Below are 23,846 nucleotides of genomic sequence, written 5' to 3' on the forward strand. Positions count from 1 at the left end.
GTTCCACATTCAGTACGTTCGGAAAGCCAGTACGTTCGGAAAGCACATTTTCCACACTAGTACATCTATTACACTTACTGTAGTTTTGTAAGGAGATTGTTCGTCGCAAGAAGGAAAAGCTGACAGTTTGGCCTTTGCAGACTATATTGTACAGATTACCGAATCTCGTGCAATAGCAGCCATCCAGGTCAACTGTCTCAGAAGACTGCAACCAAATGAAAGCTAAGTACTTGACCAATATCTAAGACGCCACCAAAAATTTCACAAAAACAAGGTAAAATCAAGGGAGTCGAGAAATTAAAGCTTCTCGGTGACTGGACTGTACCCAACTATCCGTGGGAGTTATCGAGCTGAACTGGCCTATCTACTAACGCAAAACATTAAAATTTAAGAATTTCATTTTTAAGTCTGTATCGAACCGAGAATAATACATAATTAAAAAAATCCACATTTTCAATACTAATATTAAACTAAAGTCATACCATTTACTTGGAACTAGTTTTGACACTGACGAGTCATCTTCAGCTAAATATGAGAACAGGCAATCATAAACATATCAGTGCACATATAAGTACTCTTAATATGGGACTTATGATGCCCTTAAAAGTATCTGGAGAAAACTTCAAATAATCACAATTTCAAAATCTTGAAGTCCCAATTAGAACAACACTTAACATAATTATTTACCATTTTATTTATTATTTTTATTTTAAAACAGGCAACTGTTCAGTTTGTTTTTCAAGAATAATTTTAAAGTTTATGAAGGAACTAAGATTTGGCAATGTGAAGAAAAAAGTGGGAGCACTTACGAGATGAACTGACGCGTGAATTTATAAATAAAAGGACGCTTTGGGATTGTGAATGACCTGCTAACCGTATTGACTTAAAACTGCATCAGTATAAAACAGAGGTCAGGAGCTATAATTTGACTGCTTTCATGCCGCTGAAAGGTTCCGTTTACTAGAGCCGAATCTCGGGCGTGGTTTCACCACCTCTCTAACCATTCAGCCCAGATACTATATATAAAACCCGGACCTAGATGCAGGATCCCATTGTAATATGTGCAGCCGCAGTACTTACGTGTCAGTAATGAACTATGGATATCAGTGTGTGAAGTGCTGTGTCGAAGAACATATCAGTGCGGTGGAAATATCGCGAAATAAGCCGTGTGGTATGAGAAAGTACAGTGGTGATTAATGTAAGTGTTATTTCAACATTTAATCCTTTAAATATCGGCGACTTTAGTGACGGCTTATGATGCAATCGTAAGCCAGGTAAACGCATCAGGTTGTTTAGAAGTAGTGAGACAGGCGATTACATTCAGTAATTAATAGTGGCCGATTTAAAAGCATTTAAACAGTGAGCGACGCTCGGTAAAATTTAAAAAGAACAGCGTTTGTGATAGGAAGAACGTTTGCATACTCCACGGACACTCTTAACAATTAGCCACACCGTGTGATTAAAGGGGAAATGAATAGTGATTTATACAAACCACTATTTGGGTTAATCCATTTGAATTTGTAAGTGGACCTAATCACCAGTAGGTTCTTTGAAAACACAAACAATGTTCATTTACTAATTTTCTCATTTTTGCCTGTATGTTCGTGAGTGATTGTCAAACCCAAGAATAGGAATCAACGAGAATCGCGCCCAAATGCCAGCATTCATCTCTTCAGGGAATGTCTAGAGATTCTAACAACAGATGACCACAATTCAAGACATGGACGATATGAGGAAGAGAACCAGACTATTTAGAAGTGGAGCTGTCGTCATGAAGGTCTAAAATCCCAGATGTACCCTTGAGATGGCAGCAAACCATATGCAGCATTAAATAAGTACATTTTTTAAAAAATATATTAAACCACGAGATTTGCATGCTAGTATCTACTTTTATTTGTAAATAAAAATTTTGTTTATGTAATTAATAATATTAAATGTAGGGAACACTATACATGTGTGACTGGGAAAGATTATTTTATTAATTTAATTAGGATTTCTTCTGTGATTTAAGGATAATCACCAACAGTTCAGCAGGTTTATTTGCATAAATCAGTACATAGATCCCATAAATTTTTAGTGCGTGTGAAGCACGTATTTTAAAGGAGAATGGGACTTCAGCTAAATTCATAATTTCTTCCTGCTGTTACTAACTGGTAAGGATCTTCATAATTTGAATATAGATTATGTGTTCACTTTACAGGGCGATTCAGGTACTTTATAAATCCCATATAATAAATATGATCATTGAAGATGTTCAAGCCGAGGTGTAATTTGTGAATTATATAGACATGTGAGTGAAATAGAATTAGTTAAATGACTTGTGAGAATAGAGTCTTCTGTATAAATTAATAAAATGGATTTGAGATGCAGTAGCCTGACAATGGGGAAGATCAAACTTGTGAAATGTTTGAGATGACGGAATGACAAACAATTAAGACTAATGATGGCTGTTGCGATGTATTGAATTAGGCTGTATATGGCCAGAATACGAGGAAATAATTGGCAGCCCTTAAATAAATGTGTACTTAAAACGAGCCAAGATGAGAAGAAAAAGAAATAGAAAGTGTCTGAGGGCACAAGTTAGGACACTGGCCATTACCAGAGAAAGATTTATGGCTTAAGGATTTGTCTGGTGCGAGGGGGACCGAGTCGTCTCCAAGTGTTCTCAAACATTTGCCTTTGTGAGTTTCCTTCATTCACCACTGCAATATCAATCCCATGCTAATGATACATTATGAGTATGTATGTTCAGTCCGTCAGCAATTCCGCTGGTGGGATCCTCAACAGCTCTGCCATCAGCTGTCCTAGATGGCCTAGGCATCACTGAAGAGGCGTACGAGGGAAATGAGGAGTGAGGTAGTTTACCGTTTCTTTCCTCACACATGAGTACCGTTGATAATTTTATGATTCTGCGAAGGATGTATTCCTCCCAATTTTTATTTATCAAATTAGCTCTTGATTGGAGTTTTAGATTTTGTACCTTGGAAGCTGGAGAACATAGGTTCGACCCGCATCAGAATGATGGATTGAACCTGATACTATATGACTTAACTAGGCCATATCTTCAAGATGTATTGTTTGCTATATGTTTAATATCTCTCTCTAATGTATTTATGTATTTCGTATTCTCAAGTGTTTATAGCGATGGGTAGGATACCAACGTTGTGTTAATCCACTAAGATGACATGGTCAGGTAAACCCAGGAAGCGTGTGTGTGTTCAGTATATGTAATGGATGTGGTCAAATAGAGCATGTGTTTGGTATACGGCGATGCAATCTCGTGTTTGGAAAAAAAAGTTTAAATAATATGCATCAACTCCACAACCATGACAGCTAAGTAATAATGATACCATCGGGTATCATTGCTCAGAGATAAATAAACTTGTGTTTGAAAATTATATAGTATAAGTGCGCGCTAATAAGGGATTTAGAGTATGCCAAGAGATAACTACAACAGTGAACGAACTGACAGAGACGTTGAGGCATACTGTATACAAACGATTGGTTTACTATCGATTTTTTGTGTGTAATAATATGGCATTATCTGAACTATCTGAACTTCAACTCAATGAAGAGACATCAACGAAATCTGTTAAGACAACTGCGCGATATACTATGAACATGCGAATTTGAAGCTTGGTGTGCATGTCCACAAAAAGGAAGAGGTGTTGAGTCATTTGCTCAAGTTCCTGCTGCTAATTCTTGGGTTACCAGAAGAGATGGTTTAACTTGTTCGGAATGGAGATATGGAGGGAGATGTTGAAGATGACCGTGATGGTTGCACCAGTACGTATTCTGCCGGGACGTTCTACCAGCACAGGCCACTGCAGACAATGCAGTGAGTATGAAACCTTACCACATGTGCTGGGGAGTTGCCCTCAAGGAGAACTGCTTAGGATCAAACGCCATAACATTATCAGAAAGGCGATTGCTAATGCTCTTCGTCTCAAAAATCTAGAAGTGTACGAAGAAGTCCACTGCCTCGCCGAAGGAGGCAGCACTCGCAGGATTGATATTATAGCAATTGACAGATGGAGGAACGAAGCAGAAATTATTGATCCTACGGAACGCTTTGAATCTTCAGCCTCTCAGCCAACTGACGTAGACAATGAGAAAAAGGATACCTATAATCCAACCATCCCTTTCTTTCTTGAGACGTATAATCTTTAAAAAATTACGGTGACTGCACTTTTCTTTGGCGCAAGGGGAACAATTCCCAAATCTTTCGTCACATGGCGACAAAAATATAAACTAGCGAGAAGCCTACAGGATGAGATAGTCGTCTCACTCAAATACTCTGTTTCGATTCTTCGTCACCATTTATATGGAGTTCATGCCATTTAACATGGTTAATTGTAACCTATCATTTTTTTAAACATTAATCTTTTTATCTTCCCTCAAAATTGTTATTGTGTATTATTCTGTGTCTTATGGCAAATCTAGGGTGTCCTGGATCAGACTAAGTAAATAAAATAAAATGTTTAAATATTCTTAACAAAGATTGTTCTCATTTAACAACATTAATGTATTCCTCTTTACTTTCGTTACATTTAATGTACTGCCCATTTTTCTTTTACGAACATTCCATTATTGTATGCTTCTGAGCTTTAGCTGTTGACGCAATGAAAGTAGGGAGGATGGGACTTTGAGCCCCGGGAAGTGATTTCCGAAGGTTCTCATCCAGGAATTCCATTTATATATTTGTATGTGAAGCCAAATTGTGCAATTGCTACCCAGATATGCCTGGGATGGGTACAATATGGTAGAATTTATTTTATCCAGCAATGTCTAGTTTGCAGCTACACAAAGATATGGAATAATTAGCAGAAGGATATCTAAATGAAATTTTGTGGGGCCCAGTATTTCAAGAATTTAACACTTTGAAGACTAGCATATTTGTGAAGTGTTGACTGATGTATACTGACCATTTTAGCCAAATTTGACACTTTATAGCTTCAACACTTTCAGATAAATGAAGTATTCTTGTTGTATGTGAAACTACAATTGTGTGTCTCAGCACTGAACTCATTTAGATCTTTGAAACTGAAATATCAAAGGGGGCCAATATATTAAGTTTGAGCTTGATTATTTTGAATGCTGTATGTAATTACATTTTTCATATTTATATCCAATTGTTATAGTATTATGCTTATGAGAGAAAAAAATCCTGAATTCCAGTTCATTAGGGTTTCTACCACACTATCGCTGAGAGAATCAAGACACCTCAATGCTATTGTAGGAATGAGCGGGGAAAAAGCACGCAAAACATCCTTGCTACTCTTCAAAACAGTTTTCTATCCGGCAAAGATCAGTGCCCCATCTAGCAGCAGTATGTGGAACTGTAATGCTGTCATTCATGTGTACCAGAAGAGACACCGTCGTATTTATAGCATGTCAATTAGTTAAAACTACGCCAGAGTGCTGCTCGGGCACCGTAAATGGCAGTAAATAAGCGAGACCGAGTAACGCTCTGGCACGGTGTTGAAGGTGTTAATACCTACGGAAACAAACAAGCATAAAAAATAAATTGTTCAAGAACTTACGCATAATCATAGGTTTATGGTCCTGCTGAGCAGTCTCTTCCAATCGCTGAGACTCCAACTCTTCCAATTTATCCACCTGAAAAAACAAAAAATCTATTTATGTTCTGTAAGTTGCAAGGTATTTTAAGATGAAACAAAACAGCACTAGCTTGCTATTGAAATTCATTTCCCATTCCTTCCAGCTTAATTTTTAAAAATTAATGGTAGCTTATATGTAAACTGGAGCAAATTTATGATTGTACCTGAAACTGGTGTTATTTAAATAAGGCTACAGTGAAAGGAGTAATTATCGTAATGTATGGGATAAAACAGCGGATGCTTGTAATATGGAGGTGTATGTAACATGGGATGACCAAGTTAACATACAAAAATATGGTCACAAAATGACACCTTGCATAATTGAAATGCAATTTTTTTTTTTTTTTTTTTTTTAAATTTTAATGTCTAACTTCAAATTGGTTTTCAAGAAGAAAATTATTAGGTTGACCTCGCATGGGTCAAACATGCACTTACAAGAAAAGTTCTGGATTAAAATTTGATGATGATTGTTGGAATTCAAGAGGACAAACTGGGGAAAATATTCATTTATAGGAAGGGGAGTTAGGGATTGGAATAACTTACCAAGGGAGATGTTCAATAAATTTCCAATTTCTTTGAAATCATTTAGGAAAAGGCTAGGAAAGCAACAGATAGGGAATCTGCCACCTGGGCAACTGCCCTAAATGCAGATCAGTATTTATTCATTTATTGTTAAAAGGGGTCTAACATCGAGGTCATCTGCCCCTAATGGTACGAAATGAAATAACAAAAAATTCAAAATCATCCACGGACCAAAATTAAAAAAATTGTCATGAAGAAGGAATGGATGGACCAAAAAACAAAAAACGAGCAAACAAAAAAGGAGTGGATCCAACTCAGAAAGATCATAGATAATTTATTACTGACCAAGGGACCACTCATGAAGCACAATCCTGAATCGAGGATGCTTGATGTCTACAGGGGTCCAAACTCCAGGTCTAAGGCCCCTCACAATGGTACATGTCGCGAGTGAAGTAGAACCACGGTATCTGTCATGTTGGGGCACTAATCAAAAGTAGCGAAGGGAAAGGAGACACAGTGAAGAAAGAACTGGATAAGGGAAAGCTAAAAACGTACCAGAGGGATGAGAATAAGATAGAAAGGTTATATGTGGAATACAGAAGATTGAAACTCTACGTAAAGAGGAGTATCACGGAAGGAAACGATAAATGTTTGGGAGAGTTTACAAACAAAATTGAGCAAGATAAGGAATCAAACTATTACACAGTAATAAAATCTAAAAGAATAAATCAAGAAAAAATTAGAGGCAATAGAGAGAGATGATCCATAGTGCATGACGAAAAGGGTCTTCAGAAGGTGATGGCAAATTATTTTGAAAAACTTTATCAAGAGGATGACTGCTCTGAGGAAGAAGGTGATAAGGAAATTGAAATAATAGATGGAGAAAAATAAGAGAACCCGATAACATGGTTGGAACTTGAAAGGGCAGTGAAAGCGATGACTGAAGGTAAAGGAAGTGGAAAAGACTAATTCAATGCTGATATGATTAAGGCAGCAGGAAGCATTTGACTAAAGTGGCTATACAGGGCCCACAATGTCATATGGAAGGATTGAAAGGATACCCGAAGATTGGCAACAAGGAAGCATTGTACCAGTGTTCAAAAAAGGAAATAGGAAGAAATGTGAAAATTATAGAGGTATAACCCTATTATCACATGGGCTAAAAATAATGGAGAATGTCATACAAAAGACTGAGGGATATAATAAACACAGAGGAAGAACAATATGGCTTTAGACCGAATACACCAGCAATAGACTTGATATTTACAGTGCGAACTATAAAGGAAAATCTGTAAAGGAACAAGGAAATCATATTCATATTTTTGAATTTGGAAAAAACTTATGATACAGTTAAGAGAAAACTTGTATGGGAATGCCTACTGAAAAGAAATGTATGAAAATCATTGACAAGATAAAAATGTACCATGAGAGTAAAAGCAGTGTACAAGTGGGGACTGGTGACTAGAACATTTTATACAAAAAAAGGTCTCAAAGCAAGGAAGTGCACTGTCGCCATTGTTTATTATATTGATGGATGGAATCATAAAACGTGTAAAACTGAGTATCAATAGTGATGAAGTAAATGCTTTAGTATTTGCAGATGTGGTGATTTGGGGAAAGGGACAAAAGTACAAAGGAGACTGGACATTTGGAATGAAAATCTGAAGGAGTTTGGAATGTTAATTTGTAAAAAGAAAACTGTAGTCATGCACTGTGGAAAAGAGAAAAAGAGAAGCCAAGTGAACATAGATGGAGAACGGTTAGCGAATGTAGAACAGTTTACATATCTGGGTTATGCCTAGATATAGAAGTGGCCTTTTTTAACTACACATCTTTGGGCTCCATAGAACTTAGTCTAGAGAGAAGAGTGAGCAGGATGCTCATAAAATGGATTATGGCCTCATTGCAGGGCCATCAAGTTCTGTTTACCCTCAACGCAGTAATGAGAGCTAATATAGACAGGGGGTGTCCACAGGGAGGAGTATTATCACTAACATTATGGTGTGGTAGTGGATGAACTACTTACCAGGTTAAATGTTGGAGGAATTTACGCCCAAGGCTACGCAGTGACAGGGAAATTTCCCCAGTACGGTTTCAGAGCTCGTACAGAGATCCCTACGTAGGGTGGAAAGAGGGTGCCACGACACGGACTTGTCGGTTAATCCCGACAAGACGGAGCTCATGGTATTTACTAGGAGAAGCTAGACTGACTGTCAGAGCCTTTCCTATTTGGCAAAAAATTAGTTAAGACGACCTCAGTTAAGTACCTAGGGGTAATCCCTGAGGCAAGACCGAGTTGGAAGAAACATAGACCATAAGGTTGGTAAGGCCCGCAAGACTATACGGGCCTGTTGCAGGGCCGTCGGAAAGACTTGGGGCCTAGGACCCAAGGTGGTCCAGTGGCTCTATATTTCTATTCTACGGCCCACGATCACCTTCGCATCTTTAGTCTGGTGGCCAGGTTCGGAGAGTATAACTGTGACCACCAAGTTAAAGTGTCCAAAGACTTGCGTGTATGAATAACAGGGGCACTGGATACTACACCATTATGTGCAATGGTGGCCATCCTAGGTCTTCCCCCCCCTTGCGTTTATACGTTAAGGAAATAGCGAGAATGAGTGTTTACCGCCTCTGGTCACTCTGAGGATGTTACTTCAAGAATCCAAATAGAGGTCATGCCTCTATTCTTACAAGGCTTCACCAGACCTGCCTTACGACAATGATCGGGGACCTGATGAAGCCTAGTTTTAATCTGAATTATAAGTTTACAGTGGTGATACCCACAAGGGAGGAGCTGGCCGCGGATGCTGGAGCCCGTGTTAGGTCTGGGGGCTGTACATGGTACACAGATGGCTCGCGGACAGAGACGGGCACAGGTGCCAGGGTCTGGGGGCCTAAGACATGGCTCTCCCTTACCATGGGTAAATATGCTACTGTTTTCCAGGCCGAAGTATATGCAATACTGGCCTGTGCTGTATATACAGTAGAAGTCCACTATAGCGAGTGCAGTATATAACGATAACCCCGTTATAACGATAACTTTTGTCTGTCCCTTCAAAATTCCTATATTAAACTGTGTATTATCTTTTGGTTACAGCGAGAACCCTATCACTGACGCATCCGTTATTACGAGCGATTGTGCGCGCTAGATTTTTTCCGTTGCCGATATTTATGCACCCAGTCACTATACTGCATGCGATCGATCATCTTCGGTACTGTATAATTTTCTCGCTATGCCCACCAACGAGCTCTCTCGTCGACATTCAAAAGCAATGTCGGAGTCTATTAGTAATACCCGTCGAGTGCTCTTCCGCAAGGAAAATGAAAGAGAACATGTTTTCACAATAAATCCGTAAGTAACGTGTCCGATAGCAGTTAACTCAAAGATAAACGCTGAATAAAGGATCACTTAATTTTGATGCTAAATACTGCAATTAAGTAAGAATGAAATAGGCCTACACCTAACGATATAGCACAGTGCATCATTGATTACGAGGTTCGTTTATATTTTCTTGCGTCCGTTGAATTACGGAAAGGCTATTATGTAAATTTATAGCGAGAAGGTTATAATTTCTCTACTTCTGCTTGAAGTATGTTTTCATCATACATATAGTACAAATAAGTTAGGATATGTGACTATTTATATAGTTTTCACACTATGTGCATTTGCGAGCTCTCTCGTCAACATTCTAAGGCGATATTGGAGTCGGTAATACCTGTCGACTGCTGTTCTCAAAAGAAAATTCGAAATGAAAGAGGATAAGACGTTTTCGTAATAAATGCGTAAATAACTTGGCCGATAGCAGTTAACTCGTTAAAAATAAAGGCTGAAGTAAACGATCTCTTAATTTTAATTGTATATCATATACTGATATTAAGAAAGAAAGTGATACTCCTCAAGATATCGGGGTACTATCACTGATTTCAAATGATAGTTTATATTTTCTCGTGTCTAGTTAAATTCCTGAAAGCTATTCCCATGTCAAATTTTAGCGAGGAGGTTATAATTTCTCTACATGCTTTTCAAATAGGTTTTCATGATACATATACAGTTAGATTAGGCGATGCCGTTTGCCACAGAAGCCTCTGGAGTGATACCGTATTTCTTCAAATCCAAGAAGACTTTTTTTAAAATCAGAATCTCGTTTGAAAAAAAATCGATGGTCGTTTTGCATTCGCGGCCTGATATTAATGAACACCACTGGCAACTACCGCAGTGACCATGCTGTTTTTTACCTGCGCGCGCACACACAAAACTCGTTGACAAATGACTACTTCTTTATCATAGGTCTACATCGCTAGCCATGGCGACCCGTCGTACAGTGCCTATGTGTAACGTCACTGGATCTCTGAAAATAGAAGATGGAATGTCATTCTATTATCCTCTACAAAAACGTTCCTCAAATCTGCAGAATGGCATCAAAACAGGCCACCCTTGGAATTCTTACAAAGGCCACGGCCACCAGTAGCAGAGTTATAACGCGTCTGCTGTACCTGACGCTTAGTAAAATTAAGTTTTATAGACAGCAGGAATATTTTCGTGATGGATCGTTTTCTTCTTCTTCTTCTTCTTCTTCTTCTTCTTTTATGACCACATAGGATCACTTTAGTCAGTCCGTCGTTCAGGTCTCTTTGAAGGGATTGTTCGGGCTTTGCGGTCCTCCCAGTACTTCTTCAGACGCTCCGATCTTCGTGCCCTTTCCTCAGTTGAAAATGTGCGTGTTGTTGGTTTGTTTTGTATAAGGGTAAAGCGGAGGTTTGTATTCTTGAGTTTTGTATTCAATTTTATCTTATTTTTGGTGTCTTCTGTTGTAAGGCCTATTTCCTTCAGATCCTCTCTTACTTCTCTGATCCATTTACATCCTGTTGTGGTATTTTTTGAGACGAGATTGTGTTGTACTAGTTGTTTCAGAAGTCTCGAGTCCTGCATCCTCATGATATGTCCAAAGAATCCCAGTCTCCTCTTACGCATAGTATCTGTAATGGGTTCTAGCTCTTTGTACATGACTTTGTTAGGTATTAACCGCCACTGTCCATCTTTCTGATATTTTTTGTTGATACAGGTTCTTCCAATCCTCCTTTCAATTTTCTGAAGTCTGTCAGTCTTTGATTGTTTATTCAGGTAAAAGAGTGTTTCTGCTGCATATGTAGCTTCCGGTTTTATAACTGTGTTGTAGTGTTTTATTTTTGTATTTATTGATAGACATTTCTTTTTGTAGATATCCCATGTTAATTTTTGTGCTGTAGCTAATCTATTTGTTCTTACTTGGATTGAGATTTTTTCATTTAAGTTATGTGTTATTACTTCTCTAAGATATTTAAACTGAGTTACTATTTTGATTTTATTACCATTTATGGTGACTTCTTTTAGCTGTGTTGGTTTTTGGGGCATAATTTCTGTTTTTTCAAATGATATTTTGAGGCCAATTTTATTTGCAATGTTTTGAAGTTCTGATATCTGGGTTTTTGCTTCTTTTATGTCCACTGCTAGTAATGCTAAATCATCAGCAAAACCCAGGCAATTTGTTTTGATTTTTCGGCCAATCTTTATTTTGTGGGGACATTTTCTAAACCATGATGGATCGTTTTATTGTAAAGATACGTGGAACAGGTATTGCCGGAAAATTTTCAACGGGTTCTCGTCGATGTTATGATGCCAATTTTAAGTTAACGGCTATTAAACCCGCTGAAATAAAGCATAATTGTACAGTCGCAAAAAATATGGCATAATTAAAGCCAATGTTTGGCGTCTACAGTCTAAAAATGCGTACTGTATAAGAAAAGATATTCATATGATTTTACAAAGCACTTTTTAAGCCTGATTAATATTTTTTGAAGGAAAAGTGGGAGTCTTCTTGGATTCGGAGAAATACGGTAATATTTATTTTTCAGAATGAATTCAAACACAACCTTTCAAGTAGTATCGGATTTCGAAAAACAAGTAAGCCGCAGTGTGGATATTATCTGCGAAAACTCAAATTTTGAACAAACTGATTGCGATTTCATACTGAATTTAATGTGTATGGGGTTTTCCGACTTTTACAAGAATCGGGTATAACGACAATCCGCTATAGCGAGTAAATTTTTAGCCATTATGAATTCTCGCTATAACAGACTTCTACTGTATATGGAACATGCCTGGACATAGAAGATGCATCACCATTTACAGTGATAGCCAGGCAGCGTTAAAAGCACTATGCGCAGTTAGAACAACATAAAAAATGGTATGGGAATGCCAAAGGATGTTAGATCAGCTGTGTGAACTTAGCTCAATTACCCTATTATGGGTCCCTGGGCACACAGGTATCAGTGGAAATTAAGAAGCTGACAAACTAGCAAAACAAGGCTCAAAAAGGTCCTTTCATAGGACCAGAGCCCTTCCTGGGAGTGTCACTCGGAAGTGTGAAACTGGTAATATCCCAGTGGACAAACCAGTCTCACTTAGACATTTAGAAGAGGTTAACAATAACAAGGCAGGCACATGAACTTATCAAAGGGCCTAGCCAAAGTTATAAAAAGGTCCTGATAAATTTGAATAGGACCAGAATGCGAATGGTAGTTGGAATGTTGACAGGCCACAATACCATACAGACACCTACACATCATGAAAATCAGTCTGGATCCGATGTGTAGAAGATGCGGTAGGGAGGAAGAGACCTCCGCACATGTGTTGTCAGTGCGAGGCTCTTGCAAGCACTAGACATAGATATCTTGGCTCACATTTCGTAAGCCTGGAAGACATCAGGAATGCCAACATCCTGACACTGGTATCCTTTATAGGTGCACTAGGGCTGGACTAGGCAAACCCGTTTAAGAGACACAAAGGTTCTTCACAGACCTATGTGTGGAGCCCTGAGAAGGCAGGGCTCACCCATTCTTTATCTACATAACTGGATAGCGTTATTAATGGAAATTAATAACAGACTAAGTAAAGATACAACATTTTATCAAGTTGGAGCTTATATGGGATTACAAAGTACCCAAGAGAATGAAATTATTATTTTAACTATATTTCATACCAATTTTAACATAAGGACTAGAAACGCTGGTAACTAAGAGACAAGATAGTAAGATCCAAGCAGTAGAAATGAAATTTCTAACATCATGTTAAAAAGACAAGAGACTGAATCCAAAATATTAAAATCAGAGAAGAGCTAGATACAGAAAAGTTAGTACAGAACATACAGAAAGCAAGGCAGATGTAAAAAGATTGGGAAAGGAACAGGTGGCAAGAAGGGAATTAGAAAGAGAAGAGAAAAAGAGACCAGTTGGAAGACCAAGAAGAAGGTGGATGGATCAGATTTGGAAGGACATTAGAAAAGCTGGATTGGATGTGGCGGAAGCAATGGAGCAGGAAAAGTGAAAGGACAGGAAGGAGTGGAGGAGGCTTGTTAACCACCCCGGGCTACTGGAGTGGGACGATTATGAACCATGTTGCAAATAACTCTCAATCCTCATCTGAAGGAATGTCTTAAATGTCCTTTCCCACCAGGAGAGTTGCCATGCAGTTAGGCCCGTGCTGCTGCGAGCTTGCACGCGGGAGATAGTGGTTTTCGAAGCCAAATGTCGGCAGCCCTGAAGATTGTTTTCCGTGGTTTCCCATGTTCACACCAGGCAAATGCTGGGGCTGTACCTTAATTTAGGGCCATGGCCGCTTCCTTCCCACTCCTAGGCTTTTCCTGTCCCATCGTCGCCGTAAGACCTATCTGTCTGTGCGATGTAAAGTAAATAGCAAAGAAGTCCTAGCCTAGATTAAGGAGTACTTGAGTACTTCTCTGTTCCTTCTATTCCAGATTTATCAATTACAAACTTCTTGTTTTATGACTGCATAGGATCACTTTAGTCAGTCCATCGTCCAGGTCTCTTTGAAAGGATTGTTCGGGCTTTGCGTTCCTCCCAGTACTTCAGATGCTCCGATCTTCGGGCCCTTACCTCTGTTGAAAATGTGCGTGTTGTGGGTTCGTATTTAATTTTGTATTCAATTTTATCTTATTTGTGGTGTCTTCTGTTGTAAGGCATATTTCTTTCTAACTATAACCAAGTTTAATATATGAAAGGTGCTTCTGAACAGAATGATTAATATTTCTAACTTAAAAAATAAATACTATGAACATCTTCCAGGGAGCTACAATTGTAACTTGGAAAAACTACAGGAACCAAGTGCCATTTTTGATTAAAATTAGAGTCTGCTATCAATGTGAACTTTGTACTAAGGTACATGGAAAGCTGACAACTAGAAGTCTGTGCTGCTTCTAGTATCTTGTACAATCCTCGCAAGGTGGTGGTTGAGGTATCTATGCTATGCTTGGAAGTTCTTGAGAGAGTTGTGTGCTCTGAGCCATTTTCACTTAGTTTTCTTAGTGCTGTTTGTATGATTCTGTGTGTTTACATTGGATGTAGTATGGAAAAATTAACTTTTTTACCTTCGTGATGTATTCTCTTGTGACCTGCACCAAGTATGGCATGGCGAAGTCCATGATGCCATGCCTCCACGCCAACTCTAGGATAACATCGGGATGGAGGAGATCGTAACACTGGAAGAGACAGGCAGCGAAACAGTCGTGGCTACCTTTCTCCAGGAACCATGCCAGTAATTCCTCAGCAACCTCATGGTTCTTAGATTCTGCCGCATACTCCATAGCGTCCTGCAAAATTTAAAATCATTTTAAACCATTAAAGTGTATACAAATAAAAAATAAAAAAACACACAAAAATCCCAAATTCTTAAACACGTTGATAATACCACTTTTGCTTTAGAATAATTTAAAATAACATGTTAATATACTATATATGAAAATTACTTTCTGCTAATGCAAAATACAGAGTAGTACCCAAGATGAGCATTGCATGTAACAAACAAGCTAAACTGCAAATCGTCTAACAGCAGGTCATGGATGTATAGTGAAAATTTAGTGAAACAGTTTTCTCTCTTAGCAAGTCATAAATCTGAAGTTTTGATTCCCATTGTATTAAATCTATATAAAAATACTACCCTTCGAGACTAGTGGAGCAACATTGTCTGGGCAGATTGAACAGTCCCCGAGACGATAAGAATTGTATTGTTCAGTTGGACATTACTTTTTAGTTATTAAGAGTCACCGAGTTGTGAAGAGTATGATCATGTTTTCCCCAGCCTGAAAATGTTCTATGGTATTCTTTGTATATGTAAAGTGATAACTGGAAAAAACCTTGAATTCCATAACTTCACAGAGTAACTGCACCTTCACGAAGTAAGCCACTGGCCTCAGAGTTCAGTTTTCCTTCCTGTTAGCAGAGAGGTTGCTTAAAAATCCAATGAACCTGTTTATGCTTGTACTTTAAGTTGGATCACAGTCAACTTGTGTCATTGTCCTGAAGGTGATGCAGCTCTTCTTGGGCACATATCCAATATATGTAAGCTGCATGTACCAATTTTACCACATACCAGCCCTTCTGCCAATCTTCAATCTCTGGCAGTAGCCATGACAAAAAAATTTCCAGGACAACCATATCAAGAGGTTAATTGCCAATTTTGCAATTCCTCAGGGGGAGAACACATACAGTGAAACCTAAGTGCATTCCTCATTAACATGTTTTCCCGTTTAACACAAATTCGAAGTCCAGATTCTCATCATATTAAATCCATATAAAAATACCTTGCTTATCGTATCACGAATGTTCGCTATTACCACTTAGTACGATCAAATTTTTCCTAGCCCTGAAAATGTTATTTGTCATCCCTTGCGAAAGAAAGGTGATTTCTCCGGTAAGAGCCGTTGCCACAGTTGAGCGATTTCAGGAAAAGGCCTTGAATTCCTGAAATTAGCAGGGTAAGTAACTGCAACTGTTGCACCTTCAGGGAGCAAGTTGTTAGCTTCAGAAATGTTCAGTTTTGCTTGCCGGTTAGCAGCGAGATTGCTGAACGACATAGTGAACCTATTTGTGCTTGTATTTGACATTCCATTCGGAATGTTGAAAATTTGTTTTGTGTTGTATGTTACAGTGAAGTGTAGCGAATATTTGTTGCATGATTCGGTACCCTACATCTGGATTAGGAACATAAGTGTGAAATTGACTAATGTGGTGCATATTTGTCTTGTGATAGTCTGGTTATGGATACAGAAATAGTCGTGAAATTCCATACTAATGACGACAAAATTAAAATCTGTCAGAGAAGGGATTGGCGCCCGCATCTAAAAGCGCGCACAGGTTGCGAATGTTGAACTCTCACCTTAGAGTTTCAACTTTATTTCTCAAGTTGGTCGAAGTTTGGTTAGATTCAAAACAGCAGCCAAAATCATTCCTGCCAGGCGCATATAGTCTAGTGTAACTTCCAATTCACTGTCAAAGAGTGTGACTAGAGAATGTTTAACCCACGGCTCTGAAATAAAAGGCTTCTACTAACATTTATTTTAGAAAGAGTGATCTGCAATAATACTTTGATATTTTTATTTGCCCCTGTGCACATGTTTTCATGTGTACTGTTTGGTGTTTTTTTACAACTTTCACTGCACTTTTTATTTTGTAAGTCCCAGCAGAAAAGGTTTTCATATTTTTCACACCTTTTAATACTTTCCTCTCATCTTTAGGTATGGTAGATGTAGATTACACTGTATGTGGGGATACATGACTTAAAATGTCCTCATGTCTGAAAAAAATCTTGTTTAGTGTTTCCATATCCCTGTTGGATAATTTTTATTTGTATATTCAGTAGTATTTCTTGCTTAGATGTTCTTTTTTTGCTGTCCTCTGCAGAAACATCTTAACGAGGTTTTACTGGTATATTGATTAAAATGTTGAGCAAGCTGAATGTAGCAAGTCGTCCTAAAGGACAGTGAAACTGTTCCACTTATCATAACACTTTAGCGTCGACGTGTACATTTGCTTTTCCTGCGGTAAACTGCTGAAATGCCGTATACATTTTTCAGGTTGTTGTGGGCTACGGATGTTCGTAATTTCATTCGTAGATGATAATCCAAGACATATTTTACGTTCAAAGTTACTATTTTTATGTCCCCCCATTGGGGTGACATGGTTATTAGGTTGACTATGCAACAGAGAAAGCGCATGTCACCCCTCCAGGGGTGACGGCCAAAAAGGCCAAAAGGTTGATGTGGAACACTGTGCTCTGTACTGTGAGCTGTTGAATTACGCGCCTTTCAACGAGTTCCTTGTAATTTACAGTTTTGTGACAAGAAATTAATTCTGGGGTGACAAATGTCAGAGAAATTCCATTGTTTGTTGTGCAATGCCCAGCGTGCTGAGAAAGGAATGGGCACTGCGCTGCACTCTTTGAACACCTTACGTGAACAAGCAATGCAATACAACAGCGAATGGTAGCGCTAGTTTCGTGCGACAGCCTAAAGTTGAAAGGCCTGGACACACTGCCGTGTCACCCCATGAGGGGTGACATACTATATTTTGTATGAGGGTCCGTCACCCCACATGGGGTGACGTCGTCTTCAAAGTGATAAACTACACTACGGGGAGAAGTTAATATAGATATTACAAAAAGAGAAAAGTAAAAATTTTGGGTTAATTTAAGCTGATTTGAAAATGTTGATAACTACTTAAAATTAGGGATGGTTCTGGCCCATTATCTGCTGCAAATGATCACAGGTCAAGAGAATCTTTGAAATTTTAATAATCCATATTAAGGTGAAGTCTCAGCAAAATCCTATCATCCCTAAAGGCCAGGCCTTGTCAGTCCTCTGCAGTTCACATATGATTGGCACCTCATTTCTTTTATTGTGTAGAAGCAGGACAGTGTCTTGGCACATTTCAGCTGCTTCAAGTCTGTTTTTACAATGTCCATGCATTCCAAACAAAGATTTTAGTTAACTTTTTCCTATTCTCCAAACTAATTATCTCCAGTGTACAGCCAAAATTGTTGTGACCAATGTAGATTATATTATGAATCAGACTTTTTTTTTTACCATTAACTGTAAAGGTCAGCCCCTCCCTCAAGCTAATAACTCATCAGGACAATATCCAGAATAAATAAAATTAATCAAATTTACGACTAGATTTCTTTTGTTCTTAAAAGCTTGTTTTGTCATTGCTATCCTTTTGACCTTTGCGAGGCATCCGTTTTCAGCGTCAAATAACAGAATTCCTTCAGTTGTACTAATTTAATTTGGTCTAGTTTCATATTTGTCCCACTAATTTTTTGTTCCCCCCCCCCCCCCCGTGACAGTCTTCACATGTATTTTCAGTTTGAGTTTCCGTAACATTCTGCTTAATTTCCTGTTCGTTGCCTGGGGGAAGTTCCAAAATTATTAAATCTCTTGGGACTCCTGTCTGCCACCTATATCTATATATATATATAAAAACATACACCAATAGATTTAACACAGAAAAAGACCGTTTCTATTTTGTTACACACCTTGAACAACCTGTCCTTCTTGCACAACTCGACGGACTGCTTCCAGCGATTGTTACCTTTGTAAAGGTAGGCTGCAATACGCCTGAACTCTATCAGCTCATGTTTCTCTAACTTCTGGGCAAGCGCAATGTTATCGAAGTTATCGAATGCATCTATTGATGTCCTCAGTCCTTGGTAATCTTCTTCTTCAATCAAAAGGTTGTTCAAAGCCTCATTAATAGCTTTGTTATTCAAACTCTGCACAGATCGAAGATAAGGCTTGACTAATTGCAGGTGATTCACCTAAACAAACCAAAAGCAAATTTTGTCTCATATTGGCTGTAATACCTTAAAATGTGGAAAAGGAAATGGGCAAATGGCTTGATTTAAGTTAAATATTGTACATGCTTAGTGATTCAAATATTGGATATACAATTTACAGAAGGTGAAGGTTACAATGAACTAAAAATTTACAGAAGGTGAAGGTTACAATGAACTATGAAAGAAAAAATTTTAAGGGATCTTTCATACAAACGCAAAGTAATAACACGACCAAAGATAACAGGATTAAAATACCATTTTTTTTTTTAAAGACTATTTAGGACATACTATGCGAAGGGCTTGAACCTTGTCAACGAAGTCCTATCTGTTTTGCAAACAAGTGACTTATCCTACAGGCAAGCAAGATTTTCACCTTCCACATAAGATGGTAATGTGAAATCTGAACAGGCCAATTGCCTAATCCAATAAATAATAATAATAATAATAATAATAATAATAAAAACATAATTTAGTATGGAAAGCACTTCATTCAAACCATGAGAACAATAACAAATCTTAAGTGCTGAAACCAAGTTTAGGAGAGGTCTTAATGTGCTAATAATGAAACTGATGTCAACTGCAACTTGAGTCACATAGGTTGTCTCATTTAACATACTGCTCATTACTACTGCTTAATAACCAAGCAAGCTGGTTGTACGGTTAGGGGTGTGCAGATGTGGGCTTGCATCCGGGAGATAGTGGATTCGAATCCCACTGTCAGCAGCCTTGAAGATGGTTTTCCATGGTTTCCCATTTTCACACCAGGTGAATGTTGGGGCTGTACCTTAAGGCCACAGCCACTTCCTTCCCACTCCTAGCCCTTTCCTATCCCATCACCACCATAAAATATCACCACCACTAAATATTTTTTTAAAAGCTAAAAAGTTTTATAAAGTTCATTGCACTGCCCAAACAAGGAAAAATTTTCCTTCAAATGTTATTGAGCAAAGGACATGAAATTCCTAATTTGTTCACAGGCAAAATATCCACAACCTGACTGCAGCATTGCGCAAGAGCAATACCGACAATGTCTTCACTGATTTATCTTAAGTGTCCCAAGACAAATCTGAATGATATACAAACCTTTGTGAAGAAGTTTACAGCTCGTGTATGATCCATACGAGGTGCTAGTACAAGCAATACATCGTTCAGTAGGAGAGGCTTGTAGTCCAAGTAGAACTGTATTGCTTTGTAGTAGAGTTCAATATTGGCTACCTGAAAATCAAGAGCATATTATATTTAGTGTGTTTCTTCAAAGGTTAATTTCCAACTGCTTAAAGTAACAATGAAAGCACAAGAGTCTAGAGAAAATGAGCCAGAGTCCCCAGCATTTGCTTTAATGCTCCCATCCATCATTTACAACTGTCAGAAGTATAAAATAGTGTACTGCCATGATTTTCATTGATCCAAATGTTCTCAAATCTCTACAATAATTTCATGAACAAATTCAAGATAAAGTTTGAAATCTTATTTGTAGTGCCATCATAATCGCAGCACATTCAGAAATGGTCACATTAGACTGAAAGCTGTAGAACTGTTGGTTGATAGGTAAACAGAAGTAGCCATAGTCAAGATAGGCAGTTCAAATATAAACTGGAATTACCACATTAGATGCTCTGAGAGTGAGGGAATTGGTTTGGGAACAAACCGAGTCTTTTAAGTCATAAGTCTATCCTCCTCCGGTTACATCCAAGGAGTCTTGTCAGTAGCACAATGAACAAGCAAGAAGTAAAGAACTGGACAGTTTTTTTTTTTTTTGAGACTGCATAGTAATAAAAAGTATATGATTGTCCAAAATTTAAAAAAGCTCCAGGTATCATTCAGTAAAGAACCCTTTCAAAAATCCAAGTGTGAGAATGGAACAAAAAATATTTGGTAGGACAAGAAGCTGTGCAAACCAGTACCATGCAGAAAACAGTCATGCTGTTTGCAACCTTACAGAAGTGGATTAACAAAATTTCACAAATTTCATTAGCATTAGGAATAAGCTTTATGAGGGCTAATTCCATAGTTCAATGATTTTGGGTACAAGAAAGTCTCGTTACTTGGGAACAAATACATTACGAGGAGGAAGGGCAGGATGTTTTGTGCTCTATTCTCACTTCAATGAAACATGGGTCCACCATTTCACACCTAATTCAAAATGAGAGCATGGAATGAAAAACTCAAAGCTGTCTTGAGATCCTAAGTCTTTTCAGCTGGAAATTTATGAGCAACTTTCTTGGGGACTTCAAGGATATTCCAACAATTTTCTTGAAGAACAAAGAATTGAAATTTTTAGAGCAGGCTTCTAGAGAAGTCAAAAGTTGCTTATTGCAACAAACTGCATTGGCAACCAGTCTGAGACTTCATTCTTCTCGATAAAAACATGAAACTGAACTGTCAACAAGCAGAAAGCAGGAGGAAATTCACGACACTGCTAGAATATCCTAATAGTACAGATTTATCACCCTGTAACTAGCATTTGTTTGCTCCGGTCAAAGAGGTGCTGGGAGGATAAGTGTTTTGATGATTCAGGAGTCAGCATGATGGGCATTAGATACATCCCTCTCCCTTCAAGGAAGAAGAAAATTTTGGGAAAAACCCTATTTTGTTGGAAACAATGTGTTTTCAAGACTATTTAGATAAATAAGATTTTCTGTAACTTTTTATTGATTCAATGAACATTTTAAAAGTTCAGTTTTAGATTTGTCCTGGTATTTGTAATGGACAGACATGATACCCATTACATTCATTCTAATGGGGCAACACTAGGATTGATGGAAGTATAATTACCGTTCAATAACAGACCAAAATTTCATCTTGTGCCAATGGCAACATCCCTGAACTGTAAGACAAAACTTCAACATTGTTGCTACGGCTCACTTTCACATGACACTTTGAGAAACTAACACTGTGTATGTTTGATGCTCTCATACCTTTGTAATGATATCCTTAAAGTGACCTTCTCTCCACGCTTCACTAGGATGATTCATCATTGCTATGACTGCATTGTCATACTCCTCATATTTGTCGTAGAGGAATACGAGTTCTGCCCATAAATGAGCTTGTTCAGCAGCTCTTAACACCTATAAGAACAAAAAATATGCAATATTTTACTCTGCTGAAGATTCCACAGATCTGAAATGAATGAAATTTTACCAAAAACCACTCTGCAATTCTTACCTTTGGAATGTTTACTCTTGACCAGAACAGCTCTAAATGTTCCCTCATTTTGCCTGGTTTGTACTTCGAATAAAGTATAGCCAGCTCTGTGAACATGCCCATGTGAGCCCGTTCAAGACCCAGGGCTGCTTCCAATAGATTGATTAGTTCTTCAAAATAACCTCGATCCTGAAAATACAAAAGAAACAATTAGATCTTTACCTCTCAGGATATAATTCAATGTAAATGCATCCACACTACATACCTGGTAATAATTTATTAAGTCTTCCAGTTCATCTGCATGTACCACAATATGCAGACCACACATCTGAGCAAGACGGAACTCTTCACTATCTACACAGGCGAAGCACACTTCTTTCCACGTCCGCGTGCTGTAGATAGAAATTAAAGAAATTATTTAAAAATTACATTCAGTAAATGAAATAAATCTCATATGATGGTAACAAAAGATAAGATTTCCAGTAGAATATACAGTGAAACCTTGTTAGTGCGTTTCTCATTAACATGTTTCTCCGCTTAGCAAGTTGTAAATTCGAAGTCCCGAATCTCATCTTATTAAATCTATGTAAAAAATACCTCACTTAGATTCACAAATTTTTGCTATTACTGCTTATTATTATCATCATGATCATCATCATCATCATCACATTTTTCCTACACCTGAAAATGTTACTGCATTTGGCATTCCTTGTGAAAGAAACGAGATTTCCAACTCTGGCAACAGCAGTCGCCACACTTGCGTGATTACAGGAAAAGGTCTTAAAATCCTGAACTTCAAAGGATAAGTTGCAATTTTCAGGGAGCAAGTTGTTAGCCTCAGAAATGTTAAGTTTTTGCTTACTGATTAGCAGCAAGATTGCTGAATACCAGAGTGAGCCTGTTTGTGCATGTATTTCACATTCCATTCCGAAGGTAGAAATTGATTGTGTATTGAATGGTACAGTGAAGAGTAGCTAAGATTTGTAGTGATACGGTAGCCTATATCTGGATTAGGAACAATCTTGTGAAATTGACCACAGTGGTATGCATATTTGTCTTGTGATAACCTGGTTATGAATGCAGAAAATGTAAAATTCCTTTATAATGAAGATAAAATTGAAATCTGCCAGGAAGTTGACTGGCATAAGGGCGCAGAGGTCGCAAATGTTGAAAATGTTGAAAATCGCACCTTCGAGTTTTGACTTTACAATTCAAGTTGGTCTAAGTTTTGTTTGATTCAAAATGACGGCCAAAGTCATTCCTTGCAGTTGCACATGTACATCGTCTGAGAGCGTGACCAGAAAATAACATTTGTTTTAGAACGAGTGTGGTCTGCAATAATACTTCGATATTTTTGTTGTGCGCAGTGCACATGTTTTCATATTTGTTGTCTGGTGTTTTTCACGCCTTTAAAAACTTTCCTGTCATCTTTAGAAATGGTACAGGCCTATAGTTTTCACTGTGTCCACAGATACACGACGTAAAATGCCCTCATGTCGGAAAACATTTTATGTAGTGTTTCCATATCCCTGTTTGATAGTTTATATTTTTATATTCATTAGTACGTTGTCTCGCTTAAGACTTTCTTTTTCCTTGTCCCCTGCAGAAACTTGTTAACGAGGTTTCACTGCAATTCCAAATTTAATTTCTTCTAGACATGATACCTTTTGGGTTTAAGCAAGACAAACTATAGTGAAATTTCCATGTTTTGCAATGAATTGCTTCTGCTCCCTCTGAAGTGAAGATAGACTAACAAGAACTGTTCTAACAATGAATAAATTTAGCCGTTTCTCTGTTGATACTATTGTACTCCTGCTCGCCACCAAACAACTTACTAGGTGCTGTTATATTCCACGATGTTAAGGTTCCCATTTTAGCTAACAGTCATGTCAAAG

The 23,846-nt window shown here is 38.0% G+C and overlaps 1 protein-coding gene across 1 annotated transcript in view; it reads right to left on the minus strand.

Moving 5' to 3' along the window:
• Chc (clathrin heavy chain) overlaps positions 1–23,846 on the minus strand; it is a 220,236-nt gene that overhangs the window by 6,340 nt on the left and 190,050 nt on the right. The window contains exons 24-30 of the mRNA XM_067158911.2: positions 22,217–22,343; positions 21,973–22,140; positions 21,726–21,875; positions 19,891–20,022; positions 18,508–18,789; positions 14,567–14,788; positions 5,544–5,619 (exon numbers count right to left, since the gene is read on the minus strand). Coding sequence (XP_067015012.1) covers positions 5,544–5,619; positions 14,567–14,788; positions 18,508–18,789; positions 19,891–20,022; positions 21,726–21,875; positions 21,973–22,140; positions 22,217–22,343 — 1,157 coding nt within the window. The remainder of the gene's footprint in view (positions 1–5,543; positions 5,620–14,566; positions 14,789–18,507; positions 18,790–19,890; positions 20,023–21,725; positions 21,876–21,972; positions 22,141–22,216; positions 22,344–23,846) is intronic.

The sequence above is a fragment of the Anabrus simplex genome, chromosome X (genome assembly GCF_040414725.1).
Source record: "Anabrus simplex isolate iqAnaSimp1 chromosome X, ASM4041472v1, whole genome shotgun sequence".
NCBI classification, from domain to species: domain Eukaryota; kingdom Metazoa; phylum Arthropoda; class Insecta; order Orthoptera; family Tettigoniidae; genus Anabrus; species Anabrus simplex.